We start from the raw sequence: 18,867 nt of genomic DNA, 5'->3' as shown, positions 1-18,867 counted from the left end.
GTATAACAGAAATAGGCTAGAAAATGAGTACATTTTTTGAACCATGCTAAAGGATGGAGGGATTGTATTGGGGCTACCTTGGTGTAGCTATTCTTTAGATGTTGATTGACCAGTAACTAAGATCATGTATTTAGTTTGGATTTGTTTGCAGATATATGTGTGTGCGTGTGTATGTATGTATGTATAAGACTCGCATTGTAGTTCTAGTAAGGAATATATCTTATTTTAGTTGGTTATGTTACTTACACACATACATACATATATATATATATATATATATATATGAGAAGAGATCCATTTACTCTAAGAATAAATCTACCTAGACTTATTTCAATCAATAACTCATATTTTAGATCAAATTTTAATGATCCAATTGTTGAATTAAAAGTTTTTAATGCATAGATCAAGTCTCTAAATTTAAAAAAAAAAATTGAAAACTATTGATACTATGATCCATTAATTCAAATCAGTGTATAAAATACTTTTATGATTAATCCGTCAATTTAAATTAATGAAACAAAGTATCCAATAGTTTTTAAACTTTTAAAAATTTATAAATTTGATTTATGTATTAAGAACTTTTAATTTAATGATTAGATTGTAAAAATTTTATGTAAAATATGAGTTGTTAAGTGGAATAAGTCTATCAAGACTTATTCTTGGAATAACTATTGCTTGCATGTTAATCCTAGTTAATTAGATTTATGATTTTCACTACTATGGTTGTTGAGCTATAAATGTAGGGATCTACTAAGTCATTGCACTTATCGTTAATTTTTCTTTTGTAACCTTATCTGTTTTGTGTGGAGGCAGCAAAGGTTTTCCATTTTGTGAGAGTGAAAAGAAGATGTTTCAACAATGGAGTAAAGGTACAAAAGAGACATGAAGGATTAAAAGACTTAGTTTAGAATAACTTTAGTAAAATAAATTCAATATCAAACATACAAAGTTGAATTAATATTTCTTTCATGTCAACACAAAACAAATAACCTTGCAAAAAAAAAAATTAATGGCAAAGACTAAAAAGATTAAAAATTTGCAAATATAAGAACTTAAAAGATTTATCTCAACTATATATGGACTAAAGAGGATTGAAAAATATAAGTATGTAGACTAAAAATATATATATGTTTTAAACTATAGGAATTAAAAGATAAAATAAGTAAAATTATAGGAATTAAAAAAATATTTTAAATATATATTATTATGCATAATCAAACTAACTCCGGTATAAATTGGTTATTGAGAAAATCGTATTAGTGAATAAGTGTAACACCCCAAATTTTTTACTAATATAATTGTTTAATTATTATTTATTTTTATATTTAATGAGGTTATTTTCTTATAATTATTTTAATTAATTAAAAGTATTTTATAAAATATTTTAGAGACTTTTAATAAGTATAAGTGTTTTTAATTAAATAATAAATATTTGTAAAAATTATTTTGCATTATTTATTAGATAAATATACATTTTATAATATTTTGTAATAATAAGTATTTCAAGAAAAATATGTGTTTTTTTTATAATTATTTATATATTTTATTTTAATTATAATTGTGTTGGAAGAAATATATTTATTTTATATATTATATATTTGTTAATTATTAATTATTGTATTTTATTATAATTATTTGAGTTCAAAGAAATATGTTTATTTGATATATTATTTATTTATTTGTTTTAATATTTTGGAGGAAAGGAAAAGATAACTATAGTTAAACTATTTTTACTGAAGGGTTAAGTATGAGTTAAGTTTTTAAATAGGAGATTACGATAGTTCTTTTATTTTTAGGTTTCTTATTTTTCATATTAAGCAACTGTGAAGAACAAGTATGAGAACCAAAGCTTGTAGGAGAACACTTCGGAGATCCTTGTCCTTCATCAAGTGTTCATCCTCAAGATAAGGGAGAGAGTGAGTAATCTCACTCTAGGGCATGGGATAATTAATTGTTGGGTAGTGAGGTTGGTCCACAACCTCTATAAGATGTATGCATTGTATGAAGGGGAAACTCTATTATTTTTTGTTGGTGATTTGTTGTTAGTTCCATGACTCTTAAACTCCCTTATTAAAATTAATTGTAATTTTTTATAGTTAATTTGGTGTGTTGAACCCTCTTGATATGATTTGAGTTGTCTATGGATTCCCATGGGAACTCTAAAGGAATGCATTTGGGAAATTATATGAGGAGATGTTATGAGTATGCAATTATGTGAAATTGAGATTGAATTTGAGTAATTGAGGGTATAATAAAGTAATATTAGGCTTTAATCTATGTTTTTGCCAATTGGATTGGGAGAAGAAAGCTTGAATGTGAATTGTACCAAGTTCTAAATATTCTAGTAAGAACATATCTTGGTATTTATGTGACTTCTCTATGTGTGATTAATGAAATTGAGTTCTAATTATTGAGTTAGAGTGTACACTTTGGGGCTATAGTTTAGAATCATGAATCACATAAAATGTTAAGGAATGATCAAGTTGTGTGAGTTAAAAGATGAACCTCATATTATGTGCGCGAAATGTAACATATGTATGTTGTAAGCCTTTCAAGTGGACCTAAATGACAAAATTAGATTTTATAATATTCATGTAGCCTTGGATGTTATCTTTAAAATCCCGTTGGAATCACCTGAAAAAGAAGTCTATAACTCAAGTTATGATCAAATTAGTGAGCAGAGGTTCAACTGTCATATTTAAGTTGAAATGTTGCGATTTTGTATTTTTTAAAAATAGTAGATGGCATAATTAGCTCTTGAGGTCAACATAGAAATTGGATATAATTGTCTTATCTTTCTAATAAAATTAAGATGAACTTGATATCATATATATATATATATATGTATATATCACTAGATAGGACATTTTGATCTTATAAATGGTTTGAGGTACTTATATCAATGTTTAGGAAGGATGAATTATGGTAGAAAACAATTGTTAATAATTTATGACGTAATTTGATTGTTAATGACTTGAGGTGTTTTAATGATAGCGATGTCTAAGGACTTAATATGTGATAGTGATAAAGTTGTTAGACCATAGTTAAGCTATTGATTTAAATTCTTATTGACATTGATCTCGGTACTATGGTTAAGGTACTAACATATGATTATATGAGCTCATAATGATTCTTACTTGAGGTGTATCGAATGATGTTGTGTAATCATTGTACTACTTAATAACTAATTTAGTGTGTGAGTATGTCATTGGTATGATATATTGTGAGCTATGTATGAATTTATTGATGTGCTTTGACATTAATATATTGATCTGCATGGATCCTATGAGGGTCATATGATGAGAAGTCTAAGCGAGGCTTAGCCATGATATTATATGATAAGATGTGTGATGTCTTATGCTATGAGATTGTGTAAAATGTTATCCATAGAGTCTGTTAGACATGCATTATATGCATAAAAGTATTTTTATAGGTACGATATAGAATACACTACTAAAGAAGGTTCCTTTGTGTAAAAGCTTGGGGGATCAATCCTAGGAGATAGCTTGGTTTGAAAGTCTCAGTCTTGCCCTTTGTGTGCATGGGACGTATGTTACGCGACTCAGCTATCACAAATAGATCCTAGTAGTATGTCCTCCTAGTGAGAGTGTGTTGAGGGTGTGACTCAACATATACTCCTAAATTACTCTACATGTATTGCTAGCGGCAATGTACAAGTGTGATATGTAATGATTTTACTAATGTCACATGCATGATAACATGTAGTCCGTGTCAATTGTATAATGCATCTTAATGCTATATGATATTTAGTTGTTACATTATGAATAAACGAAATATATTATATGATCGATATGTTTATATTATGTAGATATATGTCTTGTTTAAGCTTAACTGTCCGACTACATCTTACATCATGAGCTAGAGTGAGATGTTTCTCACTCCTCTTCTTTTGTGTTTGTTTTTATTGTATATATGTTCTTGTAGGTGATTTACATCATGAGATTGAAGATGTTGTCAGTGAGGCTTAGTGTTTTAGTTGGATTTATGCTCTAATAGGATGTGACATCAAGACTTAGTCAGAGATTATCTTCTTTTGTTATATTTTGAGATAATTATTAGTTTTCTTGTAATAGATTTCATTTGGATATTAATTAATTTAGTTTTGTTTAAATTTGCTACTATCTATGTTGAACGCAAATGATTTTCATTATGATAAACTTCTTGACTCAATTTATTTATTTCAAATATTATGGTATGTGGGGTAGAGAATGTCACAACAAGAAACATTTTAACAACTATAAAAATAACATATTTATCATTTATAACAAAAAATTACTAAAGTTAAAGTCACTTTTCTATTTTAAAAAAATATAAAATAAGTTTAATAATACGACTAGTTAATGAGTCTTAACAAGTTGAATTGGGTTTAGCTCATACACCTAAAAGTCTGCATCAAAGTAATTCAGTTATTTTAGATGTGTTCAAATATATAGATTACCTATACTCATGAACATTTTTATTACTAGCCAAAATTTATTTGAAATAATTAAATTTTGTGAGTTTTATAATTTATTCAATAAATTTCTTTTTTTTTTCTTAATTAATAGTGAGACCTGTATATTTTAATAAATTTTTTAATGTGTGTTTTGAAAAGAGACTCTCAAATTTTCTTTTATACCTACTCAAAATTTATTATTCTGTATTACTATCAACTATCATTAATTGGTATAGTAGCGTGAAATTGGTCAGGGCAGCTCTATTTGTCGATCACGTGACTAGTGGACAAGAGCTCAATTAAATGGATCATATATACACTTCCTTCTTTTATAATTTTCTATAACACTAATTTTAATATTCTAAAAATTACTTTTCAAAAATATGTAAAAAACAAAATTCTAAAATATATTTTTCAGAACACTAATTTCAATATTTTGAAAAGTACTTTATGAATTATTGAAATTAATGTTTTAAAAAATATTTTTCAAATACAAAATTTAATGTTAAGGTCCCAAAAAATGTGAGAGGGAAAAAATATTCAAAAATAAAAATGCACGTTTAGCTCGACACCTTTGAAATTGTTGAAGAATTCGCACATGCTTAAAAACGTCGTCGCGTACTAATTTTATGATCCAAGTACATATAAAAATCGAAAGAAATAAAAAATAAGATATGTAAAAAAGAAGAAAAAATACTAAATTAAAAGTTAGATATATAAAATTAAAAATTGAAAAAGATTAAAAATATTTTAAGAATTTAAAAAAAATAAAAGAGAGATACTTTTATTTATATATATATATGATGAGCCCAATTAAATACCAATCTTGGAGCAACACCTTTACATAGAAGTGTTAATTTCCAAACTATGGACCGCCAATATGTGAGGCCCAAAATGACACAAATTGAAAATCTTGCATATAGTTAACTTGGACGGGCTCTTCTTTCTATAGCTCTCAGGGTTGCAAAATGGGAAATGAAGAATTTAAAAATAAAAAAAAATAAATAATAAAAATAATAAAAAAACAGAAAGAAATAAATAGCTTGTTCAGGAAAGGTAATGGTTAATTGGTTATCCCTGTTCGAAGGGAAGTACTCCTTAATAATAATAATTATTATTATTATTATTATTATTATATATATATATATATATATATATATATATCGCATTATATATAACATATGTTCTCATAGTCAAATTTTAAAATACGAAAATCAGTTAAATATGATTTTAGACCTCATGATAAATTTTAATTTGGGTTCTGAAATTTTTTTCCCTTTAACTAATATTCTTAAAAAATATAAAATTTTTATTTTTATCAATATTATAATGTTATAATGTGATACTAATTAACTACATATGAAAGGGCAAGTAATAATTTCTGGTGTTACAGACTAATATATGAAAAACAATATGGCACCTAAAAATAATTTAGATTTAAAATTAAATTTTATTTAATTTAAAATAAAAATTAGAGATAAAAAGGTAATAATTTTTTATTTTAAAGAGATTAAAACTAAAAAAGTATTTTATAAAAATCTATAAAAAAATTCCTCATCAACTAAAAATTATAATTTAAAATTTTTGATAAGAAATAAAGAAATCCTTTTACACCGACTCAGGTCAAAATTTCTTAGATATTAAAAATATATATAAGTTGAAAATTTGATTAGTGGTATGAAATATTGCAATAAAAAAGTTACAAATATTACACATTGTTATTTTATTGGAAAATGATACTTAATTTCTATTTCTTTTTAGTGGTCATTTAGAAGAATGATTTGGGATTTGTGTGTTTTTATTTTTGATGCAAAAGTTTTTTGTACGGTACAGTATTGTTGTTTAAAATCTTATATCGATTCAAATGCATATTGTAACAATTTGATAAGTTATTATACATATTATTAAATAATTATTGTGTAATAAAAGGTTAAGTAACATATATTGGAATAAGAGTTTATAATACAGTCAGTAACTAATATCATATATATAGAAGTTGTAGACAAAATATAGTATTAAGAGTAAAGTAAATTTAAATGTCAGTTGACATTTATACAAAACTTTATTATATTGGAGTGGCCAACAACTAAAACTAGTCACCAATAAAGTAATTATCTTCCAAGTGTGCAAACCATCTTATTAATCTTGTTTTTCTCTCATACCAAATATGATTATCGCAGTTCCAATTGCACGTAAAACACAAGGTAAGCTTGTGAAACAATTTAACATAAAAATTTATAAAAACATCATCATAGACAGCATCATCATAACAACTTAACATCTCACAACATGTTCAACATATCAACATATATATATATATATATGTGTGTGTGTGTGTGTGTGTGTGTGTGTGTGTGTGTGTGTATCTTTGTCATCTAATGCATCGTCACACATATTGACTACAAAGATCTCCTACATTTTAGGATAAGTAATTTAAGTGGCTTGACCTTACCAAATTACAACAACTGATATAATAACATAAACAACAACTGACAATGCGACCAAAAACAACGGTTAACATAAGGTTAGAAATAACCGCTAGTATAAGCTAGGTTGATTTCTTAGGTTTCACCACTTAAACAAGGAAGTATGATACTATGTTAGGATACAACAATCAGGGTATGAGCCTACCACGACATTAATCAACAAAACTAAGCTACTTATGGGATTAACCCACTGACTACCCTCAAAATACCACAACTCTCCGATACTAAGTTAAAACTAAGTTCCCAACTCAGTACTTTCTTGATTGATCGCTTTATACATGTGTGTCTCAACCTTCCCACACACAGATACCACATAAAACCTAAAAGAGATAACTGAAAAACAACTTTAGAGGCCAACTTACCTATTAAAGGATTTCAACTGGGCTCTTGGAGCACCACAACGTATATATGCATAATGTGATATTAAGCTCAAAAACATTTTTAACTCTTATATAGTTTCTATGTATTATAGCTAAGACATATATCTGACTCACATATCTATAGCTTATCAACCTAACAACTTTATAAGCTTTCAACATTCAACTTATTGGTTTTAACAATATACAACATTCAACTTCCAATTTTATAGCACATCAAATTAAAACAACATAAATATCATATATCTCTACAATGTAAGCAACTTAATAGACCAACAACATAAAACATCTCACAACTTCACATCTTTCTCAACTTACTACGTATCAACTCATGTATCTTCTTACATCATCATTCATATAACTATGTCATCATAAATCAATTGCTAAACAACTTAAACAAATCAACTTTACATCATACCACTCATTCACCATCAATCAACTTTTAAACAACATTAACTAACAACTTCTCATCATACAGCTTGTGCCTGATGTCACTCATTGGAAGCTTGGCGTCACTGAGGTAGGAAGTTCCCTGTCTCACCCATGTCTGGTGTCTCACTATTTATGCCTAACGTGATTGAGGTAGAGAGTACTTCTCAATCTTGCGCTAGTGTGGCAACACCCACGCTTGTCCCCAATCAGGTAAAGAACTCTCTATCTGAGTCACGCCTAATGCCTCTCCACGAGGGCCTTCATATGAAATAATTACAAATAATCATTAAAACCAACACATTTAATTATCACAAAATATAATAATTAATAATAAAATAAGTATTAATCAACTCTCATTAATAAAACTTAAAACATCAAAATTATTAATAAAATATTTATATTATATTTTTATGAAAAATGAAGTGTTACATAAAATGATTGAGATTTGATTTTGGTCTTTATAAATGTTTTTCTTTATTTCTCACCCTACTAAAATTTATAAACATTACTTTTCGTCCTTGTGAAATCAATAAATTTTGGTTGATTCCTATAAAATGTTTTTGTTTGATTTTCATCCCTTTAAAATCTATAGTTACAACCTTTAATCCCTAATGATCTTTTTAAAGTATATAAATAACATTTATTTTAATAATTTATACAAAGAAATTAAAGATATCAAATACCGACATGATATCACTAATAGTTGTACATAAAATGACTTTTTGACCCTTCTAGTATAGTTTTTTAAACTAATTATGTAAACGAGTTCTTTTATAACTATTTACACCTCTGAAACTGTATAATACAATGTAGCTATGGGGCATAGTGACCCACTGACATGTGTAATTATTTAAAAAAAACCATGAAAATTAGTTGTTAGAGCTAGTAGCAACCTACTTTTAGTCATTATTGGTTGTAATGACTTAAGATCAACTATTTTTTTGTCACTACAGTACATGATGGTCCTAATTTTTTTTTTGTCACTATAGCTTATAGTTACACTCTTTTAAAAAAAAATTAATATATTTATGGGTTATAGCGACCCTTAGAAAAAAAAAAGGTGATATTATAGGTCATGTATAAAATATAAGATAAATTTTATATATCCATGTATAAATTTTTCCTAAACATACATATGAGTGTCTTAAAAAAGATGTTCCACAAAATAAAAGACTATGTTAGTTGACTCCAGTCTAAAGAGAATTGAATCATGATAATTATAAATTTAATTTGCAAAATTAGATTTTTTTTTGTAGAAAACTTTATAATATATAGAAATTATATCATATTTAATTTTTAAAAATTTAGATGCAAAAAATATTGAATTAGATACCAATTATGTAATGTAAGAACCGCTTTTTATGTTGATTACTTTATAAAAATATTAGACTAATATTGAAAAATGACTTAAAAATTAAATTATCAATTTATTGCATAACAAAATGATATAAATGCAGGTTTTTTGTTTGTAACAATCCTTTTTTTTTATAAGGGTCGGTATGAGTTGTAGCAATCTTTTTTTTCTTCTTCCTTTTATCATTATGGCTCAAGCTATACCTTTTTAAAAAAGAAAATGAGTGTAACTATGAGTTATAGCGACAAAAAAAAGGTCGTTATAGCTCATAATGACCTTTATAAAAAAATGACCATTACATGTAGTGTCATTTAACAAGTCGTTATAATTAATAACAATTTAGTTAATGTCATTATTAATTGTAACAATTCATGTCAAAAAAAAAAAGAAAAAAAATTTCACGTGTCACTTAGGGGGGTGTATTGGATTAGGATTTTAAAGGACTTTTTTAGTTAAAAAAAATCCTGCGGATTTTAAAAGACTTTGCAAGATTTTCATGACTTTTAAGATTTTGCAAGATTCTACAAGACTTAAAATCAGGATTTTAATGGATTCTGCAAGACTTTTAAATTAGGATTTTAATGGATTCTGTGGGATTTTGTGGAGTTTTGATATTTGATAAGATTTAAAAAAAATTATACATTCAAATTTAAAAAGAGCCAAAGATAAAAATAATAAATAAAAAAAATAATGTCTAGATAAATAATAATAATAATTCTCTATAATATTCTATCCTCTTTTTATAGCATCCACTATCAATTGTAACAATTCATCGGAATCATCCTTAATCCAAGCTTCATAGTTTTCTTTCTCTTTTCATTTTTCTTTATTATTTCCTTGTGAATCTCCCATTTGAATTACTAAAACAATATATGTTAAAAAATAGTTATATAAATAATTACGGATAATAGACAAAATCAATAAAATTATATTATTATTTTTAGAAGCACACCATCATACAAGATCGAATATATTTTTGCTATCCAAATGGATCAAATACCTCAGTTATTATAAAAAAAATGTAAAAACGAAAATATAGAAACATAAGATAATTTTTTATATAAAAAAATTAGTATATTCGATACTGAAAAAATATTTAGATATATAATTTTTTTTATATAAACAGAAGTATTTAGATATAGAGAATATATATATATATATATATATATATATATATATATGATAATTTTTAACGATATTTATAAATATAAATTATTCTAACAAATATTTTAACAATATTTTCTTTTTTAAAAAATAAGTTAATGAAGGCATAAATCCTAAACCCTAAAAAAAATTAGATATTGCAATGTCTTATGTTAATTTTCTTTTTTTAAAATATAAAAAATCTTAATTTCATAATATAAAAATAAAAAAGAAAAATTCATAGTAAAAAAAATAAAATAATTGTTGAGTCATAAAAGGAGGAGGGATAAGAGTAACAAATTCAAGGGAAAGAGAGAATTCGCAATTTTTATGCTAAGAGGGTTCTTCCCCCTACTAAGATCCATTTTTATCTCATTCTACTCACAAAAACCCTAACAAATTCATCTTATATATATATATATATATATATATATATATATATTGTTGAGATTATGATATCAATTTCATCTTTCACCTTTTTCTTTTCTTAACGTGTGTCATAAAAAAAATTACCACTTAAAAGTTAAAATTTCAAATATTTTTTTGTGTTATATAAAGGAACAAATTCAACTACATAAAATAAAATAAAGTAAGTCAATTAAAGAGAACGAACAGAAAAATAAAACAAGTCAATGACACTATCATTTACATATTAGAGTTTCACAAAATAGGAGAATGGTATGAGAATAGTATTATATATGAGCAATGAACAATAGTGTAGTATTATTAGTAGAGAAAAAATGGAGAAGACAGGAGCATAGAAAAAAAAGATGAAAAACTCACTTGAAAATTTTTAAAACACTTGAAAAATCATTTCAAACAATCCTTCAAAATCCGATGGGTTTGGATGGGATTGTTTTATGAATCTGGTATTTATAAATAACACTAGAAAGTCTTTCAAAATCCGTCTCACACAACAATCCTTTAAAATCCTTAAATTTTTGAATACCAATGGATTGTTTTTAAGTTGTAAAAAATCTCAAATGAATACCAGTGGATTTTAATGGACTCTTTAAAAAATCCTAAAAATCCATATTGAATACCACTGGATTGTTTTTAAGTGACATAAAATCCTGATTGAATACCAATGGACTTTTTTACTCAAAAAAAGTCTTTTAAAATCCTACGAAATCCTAAACCAATACACCCCCCTTAGATTATTATGGACCATAGCGACTATATACAAAATAGTTCCATAAATGTAAATAATTATAAATGAACCTCATTTACATAAATAATTTTCAAAATTACTCTATGAAAATAAAAAGTTCAGACAAAATATATAAATTAAAAATAATAATTTTAATTATAAAAAATAAAAAATAATTTTTTTACAAAGACTATAAATTATTTTTACTAATTTTATAGAGTCTAAAAATATATTTAAATCTATAAAATAAAAAAAAAAAATTATATAAAAACAGTTCGGTAGTATAATGTCATGCCCGCAGTATAAAATTTAATGATACGGGACCTAAACTTAACTGTTAAATAAACATTTTATTTATTATTAATAATAAGTCTTTAACTCTTTGTACATGTACCGTACACAAGACCTTTTATATCGATGTAGATTTAATAATTGGTTAATAAAAGATATATGCACAATTGAAAGGTAAAGTTGTTTAATAAAAAAATATATACATAAAATGTAGACAGTATTATACTGAAATAAAAAAAAATTATGAGGTATTAAATAACTAATAACTAATATCAATAACAATCATACCGAAAAAAATAAATATATTGTTTCAAGTTCTTGCAAAAGCAAAATTGAAAATAGAGATAATAAGTATAATAGATATGTAAAATAAAATTAAAAAACATAATATGTAAATATATAACACACCAATTTTATATTTTTAAAAGTTAGTATTTTAGAATGTGCAGTGCATATGTTAAATATTTATTATATGTAACTAAAATTTATAATAAATAATATATATAAATAAATATTATATTTGAATATATAAATTATATTAAAAATTTGTATAAATAAATATTTTAAATATATAAATTATATTTTATATTTATGATAAATAATTTATATTGTGGTATAATATTATTTTTATTTATTGATGATTTGTTTAAAAATATTAACATTTAAGTCATAAATAATTATAATAAATAAAAATTGAATTAGTTAAGAAATTAAAAAGAATTATTAAAAATCCTCTCGTTGAAAAAAATTCATAAAAACACTCTCATACAAAATAGAGATTTGCGTTTAATATATAGAATTTGACTTCTTTATAAACACAAAGTAATATTTAAAAAATTATATTTTTATGACGTATTAATAGCCTTATGATACTGAAGTATGTATAGTACCTAGGATTGTCAAAATGGGTTGATCTAACCCGTTTGACTTAGTCTACCTCAATCTACTTTTTAAGTGGATTGTCCCGATCTGACGTACTAATTTTAAAGTTCAAAATTTTCTAGCTCAATTTGACTCATAATAGGTTTAGGATTTAGGATGAAATAGGCTCATGTCAAGCTCTTAACGAGTTCAGATAGGCCAACCTACTTCTTCAGCTCCCCTAACTAAAATTATAAAGTAACTTAGACAGTTACAAGTCTAACGAATAAGGAATATATCTCCAAGATACAATACAATATTTTCTCTGCATATCATATCTCCCAAAATTAAGGACCACATTATCAAAAACAAATATCTCTACTTATCAACATAAATATCTCTTGAAATCATGCAACATTATCTCTAAGCACATGGATAAGATTAATTACCTATATATGAAACATTAGATATCACTCTCGTTAGCAATATTATTGTTCATATTTGTAATCAACTCTTACCAATCAGACAAAATGAAACACCCTTAAAGATTTTCTTTAAATATTCAATTTAATTATTTGCAAATGATTCACTTAATTGATTATCTCGTATACATAAGAATTTCTCTAAAAAATTTTACGACAATTCAATCATTTTGTATACGATATATAGACTTAATTAGTAGTCCTTGTATAAAAATGTGTAAAGGTGGATTATCCACGAATCACAAGAACTATAAATTACAGATTGATATTGTATAATGTTCTACACAATATATATATATATATATATATATATATATATATATAGAGAGAGAGAGAGAGAGAGAGAAAGATGATTCAAACGACACTGTTATAACTTATACTAAGTATTACACTGCTTAATAATTTAATATTAAATATAAATTTTGTAATTTAAATCATTAAATTGAAAATTTATATCAAATTTTGTTAAAATTGAATAACTTAAAGGTAATTAAAGTATTCATAATTTATTATATTTTAATATATATATATATATATATTATATCAATTTTATTTTATAACAATAAAATATTAAATTATTTTAAATTAATATAAAATTTTGTATATATAATTTAAAAGTTAAAAACTTTCGATCTAATATAATAGTTGAATATGATAATAATAATAATGAAAATATGAAATTATCTCGTTGAAGGGTTCTTTACTTGCCAGCCACAACCAAGTTGGCAACTGGCATGTCAACATGTATGGAGAAACCTAGGGTACAGGCCCACAACAAAATAAGTGCATTTATATATAACCATTTATAGTAATAAAAGAAAAAACTTCATATCGACAATAAAAACATATTGCATTTTGCATTATTCTCAATATTACTGTATATTCATTACTGAGATCTATAGCAGACCGAATTTAAAAAATAGTTACATTCATTACTTAACTGCCATTTCATTCAAAGCCACAAGTTCATTCTCACACGAAAGTAAACAATTTATTATAATTAAATGGTCATGGTAACCACAACGCAGCAACGATCCCAAGGAAGGAAAGAGAAGTGTTGGAGAAAGTTGAAGCATTAGGAAGAAGAAGTGAGGAAAGGTCATTAAAGAGAAAGTTGAGAGAGCGTTGGGTTGGCATTTAAAGCTTATGCGCCTAAAAAACAATAAAGGATTTTGACCCAACTAAGTCTTTCTCAGTCTCTCTTTCTCACAGAACATGGCAAACGACGCCGCTCTCAGAACCTCTCTGCTATGGCTGGCAGCGGTTATATTGGCGGTTGGTGTATGCACCCACTCTTTGAAGAAAATGATGGTCACCTATGTCTTGGGTGTTATTGGAATTTCTGCACTTCTCCTTCCTGATTGGGATTACTTCAACCGTGATTTCTCTCGTTGGCCTTATCCTGTTACTGCTCAAGAAAGGGCCAATTCTGTACAAGCCCAAGGATCTGGATTTCTAAGGTGCCCCCTTTCTCTCTTTCAAACATATATATCCTATGTTTCACTTGGTTAGGGGTTTCGATTAATCAGTTTCACTTGTCAAGATATCTAATATACTCTACTCTATGTTGTGTAGTATCCATAGGATATATAGGTGTATACTGTAGAGGGTGATTAAATTAAGACTTGAATAAATTGTTTTGTGATACAGGTTTGCGAATTCTCCTCTAAGGGTGATTGTGTATAGCGTGGTTTATGGATATGTTATGTACAAATGGTGGGTGTATGTATCAAGCTAATGATTGACGACTTTGTTTAGCAGCAGCAACTGCTGATTCTTCTGAACCCCCAATTTTAGCTGTAAGTTTAATTTTTTGTTGATTTAATTTGTTTGATTTTGGAGTAATCCATAACCGTATCGGTGATTACCGAAGAGTTGCTTGGTGATTGGTTTTTCTGCGGCGTTGGAGATCAAAAGGATAGTGAAAATGAGTTTATCCCCTTTTTCGTCTTATAGTTAGTAATAATGCTAAGGACTAAGGAGTCTTCCCTGTGATCCCAACTAGGTAGCGCAATAGAAAAGTAAACGCATGTTAAAAATATACCTTGAAATTAGATATGATGAATTTTTGTTACGTATTTTCATGTGGTATACGAAGACGATGCATTCTACTCAAGTAGTGCCAATTTGATCAGACATTCAGCTAGCTGAAAGACTATTATTATATGCATCTGACTTTCTAATCGGATAATATTTGGCTGAAAAAGCCTTTTTTAATCACTGTCGTTTTCAATTGTTTCGGGCATCATTACTCACATTCACACCAGCCGTTTGAGAAAGCGTGTCATTATGTACTATGTACTACCTCAAGACTAGAGTAACTTGTCGTCTCAAGTTAAGGAGCAGGTGGTGAAATTAAAATACCTGCAGGGACTTCACATGAAAGAGACACAAAACCAAATTAAAAAAAAAAAAAAAAAAGTCATGTTGGAATAGTAAACTTATTTTTCATAAAATTAACTTATATATAAATTACATGAACTAATTTATAAAAATTATCTCATATTAACTTTTTAAAAATATTTTTAAACTTACATAAATTAATTTTAATTTTAAAAAAATTAATTTCATTTTTTCCTCTTGCGAAACGTGCCTACAGAAATTTTTTTCCGAATAGGGCGAAAATCAAATATTTGCATCTAAATTATAAACATCTGAGTATCCTGCACATTAGCGGTGCATTTTTTTATGGTAGTTTAATGTCGCTCTTCGTTGTCTATTTTATAACTATTGTTATTTGTGATAATCTTGTTCTTCTCCTAACATTGATCTAATTAATCTCGTATCCGATGAGAATATGTAGATAATAAATAGTGGTGTAGATAATAAATAGTGGTGTTACATTGCATATTACAATTAAGAAGTTTTTTACATCTTATATTGTTGGTAATTTTGGAATATTGAAGATGGATAATGATAACGTGTTTAAGGTGATTGGTGTTGGTGAAATTTGCTTGCAAACTAACATGGGAATATAGTTGTTGCTTAGAGGAGTTAAGCATGCTTCAGATGTTCTTTTTAATTTGATTTATGTGTAGGTGCTTGATGATGGTGGTTATGATAATTACTTTGGTTCTAAAAAGTGAAAACTCAACAAAGGTAACTTAATTGTGGCTAAAGAGGAGAGAAATTCTAAACTTTACTAAACAAAAGTTTTGGTTGCTAAAGGTAGTGTGAATGTTGTGTATATGGAGGCATCTTTGTGGTACCGAAGGCTTTGTCATATTAGTGAGAAAGGGTTGAATTATTTAGTCAAAAAGGATGTAATTCAAGGATTGAAGAATGCAGAATTAGAGAAATGTTCTCATTGCATGGTTGCTAAGCAAATTAGAGTATCCTTTAAGAAGCATCATTCTTCTAGGAAATCTGAGTTGCTTAAATTCGTGCATTTTGATATTTGTGGTCCTTTGAAGGTAAAATCTTTTAGCGGTGTACTTTATTTTGTTACCTTTATTGATGATTGTTCTAGGAAATTATGGATCTATGCTTTGAAGACAAAAGACCAAGTGTAGGAGAAGTTCAAAGAGTTTCATGCCTTAGTTGAGAGGTAGTCAAGTAAGAAGTTGAAGCACATTCGTACTGATAATGGTGGTGAGTATTGCAGAATGTTGGATGTTTATTACTGTAGGCAACATGGTATTGCACATGAGAAAACTCCTCCTAAAACTCCTTAGCTAGATGGTTTAGTAAAGAGGATGAACAAAATATTGATTGAGAGAGTGAGATGTATGCTCTTTGAGGCTAAGTTATCTAAGCATTTTTGGGGTGAAACATTGTACAAGATGATGCTATTGCTTTGAACAATGAGGTGTCAAATAAAATTAGGTTTGGCAAGAATGTCAAGTATGATCACTTAAGAGTTTTCAATTGTAAGGAATTTTTGCATGTTGCAAAGGATGAGAAATCCAAGTTGGATGCAAAGACAAGACAATGTATTTTTATTGGTTATGGTGATGATGAATTTGGTTATAGATTTTATGATCTTGTTAAAAAGAAGTTTGTTAGAAGTCGTGATGTGAAATTTATGAAAGACTAAACCATTAAAGACATGGATAAGGTGGAGAAGTCTACACCCAAGGGAGATAGTGGCATGGCTTACGTTGATCCAATTCATAATCTAGATACTGTTGAGATTTGCAGGCAATCGCACCAAGTCTCTGTAATATAGGGAAAGAAGGGTTGTCAACCTCATGGACTTGTGAGATAAATATGATTTCCTTTATACTAGTTGATACTTGTTCAAATAAAATTTGTAGTAATTTGGATCATCAATTTTTTACATAAACAAAAGTAGTTCAATTGCAGAATAACATACAAATCAGTTAAAATAGAAGAATTCCAATATATAAAATCGTTGGGATTAAATTTCATCGATCTCACTCTTACGCATTCCTAACTTTTCTTACATCTAGATTCTATTATCTAATACCATTGAGTTCTAAAAATTCATTATAAATCAATTCCTTGATCGTTAGAAATTCTAAAGTATCTAACTTAATAAATGATTCCTCACTTTATTAAGTTGGAAACTCCACATTAAGAATAATAACTATTTCAACTAATGGTTCCAACGCTATTCCTAGTCTTTGAAACTATTAGGTGATTTTGATTCACAACTAGATTCAGAAAACATTTTCCAACCAAAATCTAAATCCAAAATCAAAGATAACTAAATAATAGATAATTAAATATATGAATCTAAAGGAATACATAAGAGTTTGATGGTTACATTCAATCCCAACTTATGGAGTTTAGCCCCTCATGGTGGAGGAAATCACACTAAGAAACATAAAGAAGAGTGTAGAAGAAGAAGAAGAATCCCTAGAACCCCGTTCCCGAGTGTTCTTGGACTTCTCGCTCTGTTTCTCCACTTCGCTAAGTCTTCGATCCCTTTCTTTTTCTTTTTTCGACCCTTATATACGTGTTAGAATTAAAACAGGGCATGAAAGAGAGAGAGAGAATCGCTTAGCGCTTGGGAAATGGTTGAGTGGTTTAAAGAATCCTTCACCCTGAAGAAACCTCAAGGGTTGAGCCCTTTTGAATCGCTGAGCGCTTGGGAGGCTGAGATTGAGTTTCCACCACTAGACCAAACTGCTTAACCCTTGTAAACAGCTGAGCCCTTTGGTCCCTTGCTCCAGAAATGCTTGCGGCCTTGAAAGTGCTCAACCCTTTTAAAGGTTGAGCCGTTTGCTTCCAGAGTTCTTTTAGAGCTTCCAACTTCAAATACTGCAAAACAAATAGTAGATTAGTTACAGAAATCATCAACTCTTCAAAAATTACTTCCTTTCAAACCCTTTTGATTCTATTTACAATTACAAAAATTTAACTTCCATTTTCATAATAAATTACTAGATAAGTGTCACTAATTGATAATTTCTTTTAGTCACAATTGACACTTATCAGATATTGATGTTCAGAATGGTGAGCAACATGACTAAGTTGGTGAGAAACGATTTGGAGATGAGGTAAATGTTCCTATTGATGATGTTGATGAAGAGGAACATGAGATGTCATAGGATGACAGCCTTGGTGATGCACCTGAGCCACCACCAACCCAACTTAGGAGGTCTATTAGGCAGAGACAATCATCTATGAGGAACTCTTCTAACGAGTATGTGATCATGATAGATGGGGGAGAACTTGAGTGCTTTGGAGAAGCCATGGAGAGTGAAAACAAGCAAAAGTGATTGGATGCTACGAAGGATGAGATGAAATCCTTGTATGATAATCACACTTTTGATTTGGTGAATTTGTTTTAGCGCAAGAGGGCCTTAGATAACAGGTGGGTCTATAGAGTGAAACATGAGAGTAATTATACATTTCCAAGTTATAAAG

At 27.4% G+C, this 18,867-nt stretch overlaps 1 protein-coding gene across 1 annotated transcript; it reads left to right on the top strand.

Moving 5' to 3' along the window:
* The first annotated feature begins 13,961 nt into the window (after positions 1-13,961).
* On the top strand, positions 13,962-15,148 carry LOC109791818 (peptidase). The gene is made up of 2 exons (XM_020351199.3): positions 13,962-14,492; positions 14,683-15,148. Exons 1-2 carry the CDS (start codon positions 14,248-14,250, stop codon positions 14,768-14,770), a joined length of 333 nt encoding a protein of 110 aa, XP_020206788.1. The 5' UTR covers positions 13,962-14,247; the 3' UTR covers positions 14,771-15,148.
* Positions 15,149-18,867: the final 3,719 nt, after the last annotated feature.

Source organism: Cajanus cajan, chromosome 6 (genome assembly GCF_000230855.2).
Source record: "Cajanus cajan strain Asha chromosome 6, NIPB_CcT2T_4, whole genome shotgun sequence".
In the NCBI taxonomy this organism is placed as follows: Eukaryota; Viridiplantae; Streptophyta; class Magnoliopsida; order Fabales; family Fabaceae; genus Cajanus; species Cajanus cajan.
The sequence above is the reverse complement of the archived record's forward strand: the minus strand, read 5'-3'. Positions and strand labels throughout refer to the sequence as shown.